General features: G+C 34.0%; 1 protein-coding gene across 11 annotated transcripts in view; it reads right to left on the reverse strand.

Annotated features, from left to right (window-relative positions):
- COL11A1 (collagen type XI alpha 1 chain) overlaps positions 1 to 13,377 on the reverse strand; it is a 130,603-nt gene that overhangs the window by 104,106 nt on the left and 13,120 nt on the right. For all 11 annotated transcript variants that reach the window (XR_015805442.1, XM_014885224.2, XM_088170071.1 and 8 more), the window contains exons 2-4: positions 10,600 to 10,767; positions 6,468 to 6,681; positions 3,869 to 4,031 (exon numbers count right to left, since the gene is read on the reverse strand). Coding sequence is in view for 10 of the 11 variants with exons in the window: in XM_014885224.2 (XP_014740710.2) it covers positions 3,869 to 4,031; positions 6,468 to 6,681; positions 10,600 to 10,767 (545 nt within the window). In the remaining variant the exon portion in view is untranslated. The remainder of the gene's footprint in view (positions 1 to 3,868; positions 4,032 to 6,467; positions 6,682 to 10,599; positions 10,768 to 13,377) is intronic.

The following is a 13,377-nucleotide window of genomic DNA, read 5'->3' on the forward strand; positions in this document are numbered from 1 at the left end:
TAAGATGCATTCACAATTTATAATTTGCTTTTCATCATTTGTATGCACCTGATGCTTAGTGCTTGCTGAATTCACTACTTGTTTTTAACATCATATTGATTTCCATATTAACATAGCACAATGTTATAAAATCTCAGATTAGCACTTATATTTAGGAATGAGCAGCAGGCAACTGCAAATTGGAATTTTCTCATGTAAAACACACAACTGCCCACTAGATTCAGAAAACACTTTAGATAATTTTTCCTTGCTTTTACAGCTAAACCAGAATCTTTCTGACAGCACCACTAAAAAAAATGCCTATATGCCTTAGCACCAGTAAGTAAACCTACCAAAGAATATTTTGTGTTTTGGATATACAAAACCTTCTTCTCAGGACACTAACCAGCCCTTTCCTTCTTCCAGTGATCTACCTGATCTCTGGATACCCAGTATGCTTACTGGGTAATATTCAGAAATTATTGATAATCATAGGGAAGTTATATCATGAGGTCATGTCACACTGATTACAATGTATGCACTTAAAATTTGCCAGTGTGCTATAACATATTCTTGTGTTAGTGACAGTCAGACTGCCAGAATCAGAACAAAGGTAGGACAACTGCCTAGAAAACAGAGGTTAATATTAAGAACAAAAATAAAAGGAAATGGTGAAGAATTTAATTTAGTTAAATCTTGTATTACAAACTTTAACATAATTAGAAAAAAAGAAGAATGTTTGAGCCACTGGGATGTAACAGTTTAAAGTAAGTGCGAAACATTTGTCACAGGAACAATATTTATTCTGAAGCTTCTAAATGAACGATCCATGCAAATATGTTAGAGCAATATGACTGAAAGAGTAATTCCTTTTTCAAAAGAGACAATCAAGTTGTGAGGAAGTCAGAATAATGTAATGTAATAAAACCTGTTTTGGACTCATTTGTGTACATCTGGTTTCAACTGGAGTGATACCTTAGAGATGCAAGGGGGTGCAGTTGTGTTCTGCTGCATTGGTTCAAGACCAAAAAGAAACAGTAATATCTTCAATTAGTAAGTCACTGAAGTCTAAGACTTCATTATATGTATCTACAGGTTATTATTTCTACATTTTAAATTTCCATTCAGTTTGAGGAGACTGAAGAGCGCTCTACTACGACCAAATCATTGGCTTATTATGAGTAAAAATATCATTATTACCCAGGATAAGACAACCTCTATGATGAATGGATACAATATTAATCCTTCTGACACTGAGTAAAAGGAAATTGTTTTTAGGGGTTTCCTACATTTCAGCTAACAAAGGCAGTACGTGTCGTATGAGAAGTCTGTAGTAAACAGTTTTAAACAGTTAAATCTAATGTCATGACTAGATAACTACTGGAATTTCCTGCACACAGAATAAGACACATTGTGTTATGTGAATCTTCAGTGACTGTTGTGGTCTCAACATACAGCAGGGTTCATAACACAGAAATGCTAAAGGGAGACCCATGAAATCACCAAATGTCACTTGGAGTTGCTATGAATGAGAAAAACAGAACATTTAACACATGATCACGACACTTTCAAGAAGGGATAGATTTCAGGAAACACCACCAAACTTTAGAAATTGTAGCAGCAGTAACTAAAGGATGAATACATTCTTATAAAATGTTAATAAAACAAAAAGAATGCTGTTTAGAGAGTAGAAAAACAGTAGACAAACTCAAAATGAACTAGATTATGTTTTGTCTGGCCAAACTTGGGACAGAGGTCACTTGGCCTGTTCAGCCTGGAGGAGACTGAGGGGAGACCTCAGTGCAGTCTGCAGAGAAGAGAGGTGCACTCAGTTGAGTAAGAAAATCTAATCACCGAAGAAATTCAGAAATGTACAGTGAGGCTAAAAAAGGTAGAAATGCAGCTGTTCTCAGTACTGAATTTTAAGATTTACCCTCTAAACTGACCTTACAGACAGCTGCACAATTTCTTTTGTGAGTCCAAAGCCTCCTTAGTGGGTCTGAGCTGAAACGGAAGCACTGACTTGCAATGTCAGTGTAGCAGATTTCAGAAAAATTCTGGCAGAGAACCAGATACCACTACTTTCCTCTTCTCTTCTTTCACAAGTGACAACAACCTCAGAGAAAAGTAATTTTAACTAATTCTAGCAAATTCTGTAAAGTTATATCCTTGTGTCCATTTTGACTTCACACAAGTTTGACTTCAAGAAAAATGCAGGGTTGTTTTTGAGTTTCTTCAAATAATCCGGTAATTCTGATTAAAGTGCTAATTTCAATTTGCTAAATTATGTCTTCATGCAACTTTACTGACTCGCTCAACAGTGCTCACCAAAAAATAATTGCCTTCTACCACATCCCTTCTCATCTTTTAAGGTAAATGATAAAATAAATATCTCCCTCTATGCACATATCATAAAAAATCATTTTCAAACAGTTATGTACAATCATTTCAGCACCTCTGAAACTTCACACAGATATTTTTATTTAGTGATTGCACTGAGTTAGACAAACCAAACATCAATGTTTAGCTATTGTGCATTTCCCTGCTGTCTACATTTTAAAATGGTTACAAACTTGCAAGAATAAGCCATATCCTGCTGTTTTAGCTTCTATTATAATCTAAAATCACAGGGAAAACACTAAAAAAAATATTTACTTGATTTTATTTTTCTCTGAATTATTTTTTATTGATGCATATTTACATTGCACATATTTTTGACAGTTTATTGTCAAACACCAATATTGGGGAACCTGGTTTCTCACCTAAGAAAGAAATACTAACGAACACTTAATTATCCCATGAGGAGATCAAAAAATACTTGTCATGTCTCAGATAGAGGCAACTGTGGAATTCGTCTTCAAACAGAAAATAATGTTCCTCAGATGTGCAAACTGTATTGGGAACTACAGGTGAGTTAGGCTGCAAATACCAAACATATCATACTGGTTCATCCACTAAGCCACCTCAGAAATTTCCATACTCAAAAGGCCCACAATTCACCATGTCCATGGAAAACAAAGGTAACAATCCCACAATGCTACACTCAAAATTCCTATTTCCCCTCTTGATACCTATGCAGCTTCTCAAGCATATGTTCTGCTTAAAGCTAGGATTAAAACTGTGGATATTTATAGAGCACAGATGTTCTGTAGATAAAATAACTACCAAACTGTAATTTCTTATTTTTCATTTTTAATTTAAATTTTAACCATTGTATAAGAATGCTATAAAAGAAATCTCAATAGTGTACATCTAAGAAGCTTCATAATTAGTCTGTAAAAATAATTATTGACATAAGGATTCTGCCCAGAAAGGCCTCATGATTTAGCAAAGGCATTTACTTCCTTACAGGCATTTTACCCTTCCTATATGTACTTCTTGGCCAGTAAATGATGGAAACATATATGTCCTTATTGCCAAAGTATGTTCCATTTACTGGAAAGAGTAATAAGTGGGATAAACACTATAACAGATTCATATTACACAGAAAACTTTCCAGGTCCTTCTGCCCTGCTCTCAAATACTCTTAGCACACATATATATCTGCAAATGTTTAAGAGAGACAGAAAGAAAATGATTCAGTATCATACTACACAGATTTCCCTGATTAATTATCCCAAATATCTCAGGTATCTCAACATTAGGCAGAAAGACAAAAAAAGCAACTCCCATCCAGATACAACAAAAAGGACAGAAAAATGCACCAAGTCTTCCAACAACATTCTTCCCTGTTTCATTTCTCTTTTATTTCAGTCTATCCTAACAGGTTCTATAAATCAAATTTTCGACATTATACCAGCATTTGACCTGAAAGATCATTCTGGTTTGCATTAAGCACCTCACTCAATACAAAATAACTCAATTCCATTTGTTCATTATTGATTTGTACCTCAAAAACTTCTTCATCCAGAATCCTGGTTCCAAAGACAGTGATGCCATTGGTGTCCACAACTGTTTTGTCACTTCTGTCAAGTGGTTTTGTAGTTTTTTTGTTGCAGTCAACAATCATTGTAACACTCTTTTTCTCCACACTGATAGCTACTCGATGCCACCTGTTGAAAAAAACAACCAAACAATATAATTTGACTGTAATTTATGTCTATAAAACTAAGTCATTGTGTTCTTCTCAAATCAGTTTATAGGAGGTGGTGCACCAATTAATTCCCAGATAAAATGTAAAATGTCTCGTTTTATTTCTTTCTTCTATATATACACAAGTGTACAAAGTGTATGACAATTTGCTGTATATACTCTGTCCCTCAGCACAAAGGAGTCTGACCCATAGCTCATGAACACTTTCTGTAAGGTGAAGCTCAAACTGACCTTCTCTGCAGCTTTAACCAGAGAACATTATTCAACTCAAATTAGAAGCCAGTGCAGAGTTTACATTTTAATTGACTGAATAATCTGACAGCAGATTCTTTTTTATGAATGTGTTTGATTTTCCAAATTACTAGTGCAAATATAATTAACTCAGCAGGTTATTATTTATTATCAACAATTTACTATATTTTCTGTGATCAACCACCAATATTTTACCATGTTCTTTTGCATATTTAAAGGTATCCACAGCTATAGAGATCTTTCAAACACATACAACATTTCCAACATAGATACTTTTCCAGATATATATATATATATATATATATATATATTTACAGATACTTGGCACTATTCCTGCAACAATAGCCTTGCCTACATAATATGCACCAAAAAAGTGAATGAAGTAATTCAGAGTACTGATAAGTGAGTTTGTTTTAGAGATATTGGAGAATAGTTTTGTGTGCTTCACCCAACTTTACTATGCTCTTTATGAGACTTTATGAATAATCATGACAGACTACATTAATTTTGTGAGCCTCTCTACTATGACAAATGGTTAAGAGAAAAAGCAGACCATTCTGTAATCCAGCATGGAGCAGAAGATTAAAGAATCTTTGATAGACCAGGGCAAAAAATGTAAAATATGCCATACTAGTGACTGGTAAGAGGAAGGCTGGAATCAAATTATTTTAGTTGGCATTTCTGGCATTAGGGTTGCCTAAATCAGAGAGAAAGCTTAGATCATTGTTACAAAGAGTGTCTGTGTATCAAAAGGAACACCTTGAAGCTAATGGAATCTGACTGCTAAACAGTATCACTGAGCCAGAACTGTAATTCCATGTTTTCTCTGGAATGCTGTTAAACACTGCCATTATAAAAGCAAACTGGCCATGCATCCTCAGGCACATTTCACTGTTCACACTTTTTAAATATATCTCAGTTTGAGATGAAGATTGTTGTCCTAGATCCTTCATAAAATAGCTGAGTCAGAAGAAAATTGTTGACTTATCTTTTGAAAGTGTGTAGAAGCTAAAAGCATGAAATCATAGCTCACTGTGCCTAGGATTGACTGTAGTTGACTTAGAAGTTGTATAGTCTCACTGTAGGAAATTGTACCAAACCAAATTCACTTTTATTTCATCATTTTTGCCAGTTTATCAACATTTTGGATGAAATTCTATGTCCAAGCTTTGTTATTTAGCAAAAGTCCATTAAAAAAAAATGATGCTTTGTTTTTTTATCACTCCTTCTGCTAGGGAAATGAATCAAGTCTAGGTTTCATCATATAATTTCATTGTCTGGTAACACTAGGCCAAGCAGACAATTACTTTTTTTCTTTTTTTTTTTCTTCCTTATTGCTTTATAAACATATTTCACTATAGTTCAATTTTTGCCCTTCCTTTCTGAGTTGTTTTCTTTTGCTTCAGTAAAATTTATTTCTGTATATCTCTGAAGACTGTGGCTGCTCCTCTTGGACTGCAGCACAGCAAATAAAAAGCCTTTGAAGGAATAAATTTTTTTACAAGCACTAGAACAACATTCCCCAAGAATAATTGCTTGTCTACAAAGCTACAAAAATCTAACAACTACATTACTAATGCAATGGGTGCTTGAGATTAATTCCTTTACTGAAGGTGCAGTATAAATCCTTGCAGCACTTGGGATTAATGGTCCAGCTTATTCTTTCTTGATTTCCTTATATATAGATATCTCAAACTATTTTATTTATCTGCTGGTTTGGCCCAGGATAGAAGAAATGCTATGCTGTCTTGTGAACTTGTCTTCACACTGCCTGTCACCTACAAATGGACCAGACATTTCTTTTAGTGAGACTATTCCTTGAGACTTTTTGAAAATAGCTTCTTTATATATTTCACAGGAAGAATCTTCATAGGTTTACTTTTAGGATTAACTTTTATGACTATTTCCTGATTAAAAAAATGGCAGATAAGAAAAGTGAATTGTTTCATTTATAGCTGTATGCACCATTTGGAATGGGAACTGTATTCTGCTGCAAAGCTTCTCTAATTTTGTACTATACCAGTCCAACTACCTACATACTACGTTATTGACTTATTCAAATACTTAAGGAAATTGTTTATAAATAGATAATTACATATACAGTGGTCTGCAATACATTTTCCATTTTGAAACGTTACACTTACTTGCCATCAGCGATGTTGACTGTTCTGAAAAGAGGATAGTCTTCTGGGGCAGGTTTCCCATTTTGGTCTTCAAACAGGAAAACAGGGGATCTACCAACTTCAACACCTACTTGCTGAATTCCTTGTTCATTGTAGATAGACAAAAGGAAAGACTGAATACCCTTTTTAGGTTTTACTGTCATTAATATGGAAAAATCTTCTGGAAAACCTCCACCTGTAACAAAGTGATATATACAGCTATAAATTCAGAAAAGATGAAATAATTTTTACATTTTTTTTAAAAGCACATAGGATCCAGCATACAAACTGAAGGGTTTTCTAATTCTCAAAATTGAGTGGGTAAAAAATTATATTATATATACATTTTCTATGTCTTTTTTTTTAATTTCTGGTCTCACTTTAATTCCTGAAAGGTATACCTTAATGCTTCTTAAAAACATAACTCATAAATCGTACAATCATAGAATGGTTTGGGTTGAAAGGGACCTTAAAACTCATCTCGTGCCACCTCCTGCCATGGGGGGATGCCACACACTAGACCAGGCTGCTCAGGGCCCCATCCAAGCTGGCCTTGAACACTTTCAGGGTTGAGGCATCCACAACTTCTGTGGGCAACCTGTTCCAGTGCTTGACCACTGTCTGAGTAAAGAATTTCTTCCTAGCCTCCAACTTACACTTTAAAGCCATTCCCCCTTGTGCTATCACTATAGGATACTGAAGGAACCACGCCCTCCCCCATAATGGGGTATACTCCCCTATATATATATACACATCTATATCTACATATACATATATATATAGAGCCTTCTCTCCTCCAGGCTGAACATGCCCAGCTCTCTCAGCCTGTCTTTGTAGGAGAGGCACTCTAAATCTATTGTGAATTCATGTAATAACACAAAGTATGAAAGGACCACGGTAGTTTCACATTTACTGCTCTTTAAATTCATATTCTGTTTAGCAACCTTCTAATTTAAAAGTGTGCAGTACAATTTCACTCAACATAACGAGCATCAGTACCATAGCAATGAAGACTCCCAGGTACTTCAATAGCCTTGATGACAATTTCTTTTAGTTTCTCTCTCACTATATATATTTGAGTCTTTCTGGAATTATATTATGCATGACATTAAAAAAATACATAACTAGCTTTCTTTAATGGGAGATTTAAGCAAAATCAAACAATATTACTTTTCACTTATTTCCTGAAGCGTTCTTTTTGAAGTAGAGATGATATATCAAACACTATTTCCACCTTTACAACTGAAACTAAACACAATTAAAAGTAGATATATTTAATACAGGAAGCACTGAAGTACTCCTTCTTTTGAATCTTGTGGTAAAGCTGCATTTCACTTGATGCAAAACTCTACTAGGTTTAATAACAAAGTGTAACACTGAGATCCTAAAATTCAGAATATGCTCTGGATCCATGTGGCTTCAACTGTAATTTGACATACAAGAAATAGATGAGAATCTAATAATAACATTGGCAATGAATATAACTGCAGGAGAGTGGATAAAATGTTCTTAAACATTTTAATATAATAGTAGAACAAGCTTTAATAAAATAATATCTTGCGGTTTTGGAATGAATTAAAGCATGTAAGAATTCATCAAATTCTGATTTTGGAATTTCTTCTTCCAACAGAGAAAATATAAGATTGTTTCCAAGACAGGTATTGTGGGAAGACTCCAAAGATTCTAGATTTTTCCTTGAAGACAAGCTGTTACTTCTTGAATTACAATGTGCAAACACAATGTGTAGAATTCCCCTTGCTCTTTAAATGGCATACTACCCTTCTAAGCCAGAACCTCTGGTCTTACATTTCTGTTTTGTCTGCTGCAATGATATTTTATGTGCTTTCCATCCCTTTCTAACTTTTTAATGGCAGCTTGTTGAAACATTATAGTGACATAGACCATGCTTATACATCGCTTTGACATCTTATTTTGAAAGGATCAAAGCTTAACAGACAGGAAACATTTCAATTACTCTGGTGAGTCATTGGTAAAAGTTTTTCATGACAGGGTAAAGCACGTTAAATTAAATTTTACATTATAACTTCTAATGTCATAGCAAATAGATGACAAACAAACGGAAAAGAAATAAGACAAGTATCAACAAAGGCCAAACAAACTATTAGAAAAGCACTGAGAACCTGCCCTATCTGCACTGTTAATCTGAAAGATATGTTCAAAGTGCTTAAAGCAGGTGATAATAATTCAGCTTGTCTGGGCATGTGGTTTTCAATACAGACTATCCTAGGGGAAAAAAGTGAGCTGTTTAAGAAATGTGACTGAAAATGAGTCGTGTCTCAGCTCAGTAATTTCTGCAATTGCTCCTATGACATAATATTCCCAAAGGTTTTATCTTGAAGCTACTGTGGGTAATCAGCAGAAAATTTTCTCCAAACACAGATTTGATTGAAAAAGTCAAAAAAGAAATGAGATTTTAACATGAAAACCATGTACATTGCATCTAACATACAAGACTATATGCAGATATAGTTCTTGGACATATATCTGGAATCATCTTCAAGGCCTTCTCAAATACATTTAAATTTCTTTTTAAATGGAGTGATTCTATTCAAACAATAACTATGGATAACAGTAAAAATTGGAGGGAAAATATCTAGAAAAGTATCTGGGTTATCATTCCTTTATGCTTTTGTAAAAGATAACTAAGAGCATGTACAACAGTAGCTCAAAAATCTAATCAGTTTACATATCACAGTCATATAATGCCTTCTAGTCAGTGAAATCAAGGTCCATTATATTCTGGGAAGTTGGTAAATAAAATGAAATTACTGGATATAGTAGTTCCTGATGAGTTGCAGGAGTTAGAGGAAAGCAAGAATGGGACACATTAAAATGTGTGTTGTTTAGCTGAAATGATATCTCACAGCTTGATCTTATTTTGGATATTTTGTATAGCCTTTCCACTGCTACAGAACATTAAGAAAAAGAGACCTGATCACTCAAATTTCTTTAAGAAAAATCTGAGAAATGAGGATTTCTTGTGGTGAGGAGAGAGGATGCCTTTTCCACAAGATTGAAAAGGACGTAATTACCATAATCACCTCCAAAAAATTGTTTTGATTTTTTTTACTATTGTCAAGGATAGCAAAACATTTTCCATTCAGCTTAGTTGAGATGATATATTAAAACTCGAGGTATTAAAAATACTATTACTATTTTATCTGTAGTGAACTTTGCTTTAATCCTCTTCCATCAATAATAAGTGATGAGTTCAAGAGTAAGTTACTCTTGAACTGTGCATAGCTGTTTCTCATGCTGCTCTGGGAACACATTATTACAACAAAATAAAGCATGCTTGACCCTTTCCTGGATCTGAGTGATATCCATACAATTGTTACTCTAAAGGACAAAAAGAAAGTATTTCTCTCTGCCCCTTCTAATCTGTATGTATTCTGTATGACTTGTTCTAACTCTACATGATGTGTCAAAACAGAAAATTTGAATCTTCAATGAATTTGGATTTTAATATTCTTACTATCATTTTCCTCAATAGTTCGAGTCAAGTGACAAGTGATAGTGAAATAAGGGAATAAAAGTCTCTCCGTAACATCCAAAAAATCTTTCCCAAAATGTGACTATTTCAATTTAGAGAAATTTGAGAGAAGATGGAATCGCAGCTATCCACAACTAGCCTTGTTTAGTCCCCCAAATTCCCAGATATTCTGAGGTAATTCTTACCAGATGGTACTTCTGGGAATGATTTTGCAATGATCAACCACAACTCATTTCTCCCACTGCAGCATTACTCCAAGAAGTACAACTGCTCTTAAATGCACTACTGAAACAGGTGGAAACTTGCCAAAGCCACCAAATAAGGTTTCCATCAGATAGCATCATGTAAGAACAGGTAATGTGACTTACAAGTCAATTCCAGCAGTGACACAATTTGATGAAGAGTTTTATAACTGAAGCCAATAAAAACAGAATTATTTGGTGGATAGAGCCCATCCAGCCATTCATAAGCAAGCCCAACTCTAGGGATAAGAGAAGTGTTTTGTGCTACTGAAGATGGACTACATGCTATGCTTTAGAGAACATAAAAACATATGCAGCAAGGTAATGTAGAAAAGTAGCAGCTTTCTGCCAATCTTACCTGGGTACAGCTGCTTTGTTGGGGCACTCAGCTGTGCAGTTTTTGAAACTCTGTAAGCAACATCTGATCCTTTTGAATTCCTTCTGTTTGTGCAAAATCCTGCTGTTCTTGTTACTCCTTCTGGAGAATTGTGAAATTCTAATGCTTTTAGCACATCAACGGGTTCAGCTGGCAATGTTAGAAAAAAGAAAACAAGAAAAAGAATTATTTGTCTTGCATCTCTAAGGTATGCAGCCCCTAAAAAGGCTTTTAATTCCTTTGCAACAGATATGTCTTAGCAGAGCAGTAGTTGTATCCTATTTTGACTTATTGCACATTACTCTGACACCATAATATTATTTTAAGGATTATTAATTTTTAAATATGTAAGAGTTCATCCCATCCAATGTAGTTTTTATGATCAGATTTTCAAACTACTTGACTACACACTGAAAATCATCAATTGCAAATGTTGAAACTTCCAATACATGCTTTTAATGAGTGACTTCTGAGAAGTGGAACTGATCTTCAAAGTTTGCACAAAACTTTCAGAAGCATTCAGCTGCTAATAATCTGCTCCCACAAAACTGTCTGTTGCTAACATTAAAATATGTTCTGATTTCATAGAACTGCTTTCTCAGACACAAGAGAATAAGGAAGCAGCTAAACCAATTTCACATCCAAGTTAGAGAAAGAAAAATGTACCTGCTGTGCCTGCAAGGATTAAATGGACAGAATTGCAGTCTTTCATTATTTCCAAGTTAAATGCAAAGGTATACTTTAGAGACCACGTATGGTAGGATTGCATCGGTGCTCAGTGTCTAATAATCCAATGTTGAAATCCAGAGCTGTTATTGTACTGATATTGATGCAAATTAAACAAAAAAACCTGTATATATATGTAAAGCCAACAAAAGGCCTTAATATATTAAAGTTCTCCATGGCAAAGGGACAAAGTACTGATTGGACAAGCACAAGAGAAAACAGCACAGTACATGTCTTTCCTCCTAGGAAAAATTAATGTGTTCATTATCATAATCCCTACAAATCATGACTTTTTTAAATGTATTTTTTTGAATGGAAACAGAATTTCAGTAGACTTTTTTTTCACTGGGACTATTCCACAGTTTTCATGTTGGCAAACTCACAATCACTTTATTTGGGAAGACAAAGATTTAAACGACTTTCAATGTTAAAGCTGAGAAATGAGCTTGGTCAATCTGACTTCACATCTTTGAACTACACTGTGGCATTCGTTATAGCTGATTTATTGTCTGTTATGATTCATTTTATGTGTCAACAAATATCAATTTAAGGTTCAAAATCCATTGCCTGTGAATATTCAACTATTTAAAGAATTATTTGCACAGATGTGAACAAAGTTAAGTTTAAATAGCTCATCCTATTCATCTCCTAACACTGACAAATATGAAAAACTCAACTTTGTGGTGAAACCAATCTTTGTTTTCTCAGTCAGTCTAGAATGCACATAACTTCTTCTTTCTTAAAATAAATTCACAAGAAAATGCTTGTGAACTTTTAAAACTTTTGTTCACATCTTGCAATTATTCATTTCATTTTTACATTGGATCATCATTGTGTTATTAAACATAAACCAAACAGCCAATGTTTGTTGCAAGCTAACACATTGGAAATGAATGGTACAGTACACACCTGAATTTACCAAAAATCCACATATATGGCATAATCAAGAAATTATGTGTCAACATTCTCAAAAGAAAAGTTTCAATAGTGTGAAAACACTTCTTGTTGAGTAGTGAAAAAATAATTTTAATGGATATAATTTATTTTTATAGGTCTTCCACACAGTTCTGAAGGAATTGTCACACGTACTGAAGGAACATTCTGAAAGAACTTCTACACTTTTTTTTCCTAGTAACCAACAGCTATTTTTGATGTACCTATATTAATTTCAACCAGTAAAGGAATGTAGAACCAGTCACCAGAAATATTAATAACATTTTCAATTCACTGTGTAAGTCAACCATTGCTACATTCCTTTATCCTTTGCTCTTTTCTATAATTTGTACCAGATTCTTCATTATTTTTCAGAATAATGTTTTTTCTTTGCCTGGCTGACTGAGAGACTATTCACCCATAAACAAGATTATTCATTACTCCCTGCTAGTTCTGCTGCTAAAAAACTTCCAGACAAAAAACTGAATAGCAATAGGACAATCTTCAAGCCACAAATTCCAAATAATAAGAACAAACATTCTGCTAATAGTCCACAGTTGACTATTTATTTATTTCCACAAACTGCGATTCACAAAACATAAAATAGTAGAACTAGTCAGTTTAAAATAATTACTAGAAATGCTATTTTTCATAGAAGTAATAAGTTAGGTGAAATGACAAGTTATACAGAAATGACAAGTTACATAGAAATTACAAGCTACATGAAGTAATTAACACAAAAATGGTAATTAGTCTATTCCCAAAGATAACATGGCTGACCTATTAAATTAATATAGATGACAAGTAACAGAAACTGCTTCCCTAATGTATATTAGAGTTCAGATAGCCGTTTTAGCCAACAAGTAAAAAGTAAAGAAATTCTTTAGAAGTCTTAGATAACAGGAATACCAAGCAGGAATGTATAAGAAGCATGAATCTTGCTGTGTCGTGGCTGGGACTACCATTTAGAGAGATTTATACAGAAAACCCCTCTTTTTGCCTGTAGAGATTTTTGTCTCAGGGAATTTCAGGGTTTGTTTGTTGTTTTTTGGTTTTTGATTTATTGTAACAAGCCTTCAGTAGGCTTTCCAATGCTGCTAC

The sequence above is a fragment of the Sturnus vulgaris genome, chromosome 9, assembly GCF_052056855.1.
Source record: "Sturnus vulgaris isolate bStuVul1 chromosome 9, bStuVul1.hap1, whole genome shotgun sequence".
Taxonomy (NCBI): domain Eukaryota; kingdom Metazoa; phylum Chordata; class Aves; order Passeriformes; family Sturnidae; genus Sturnus; species Sturnus vulgaris.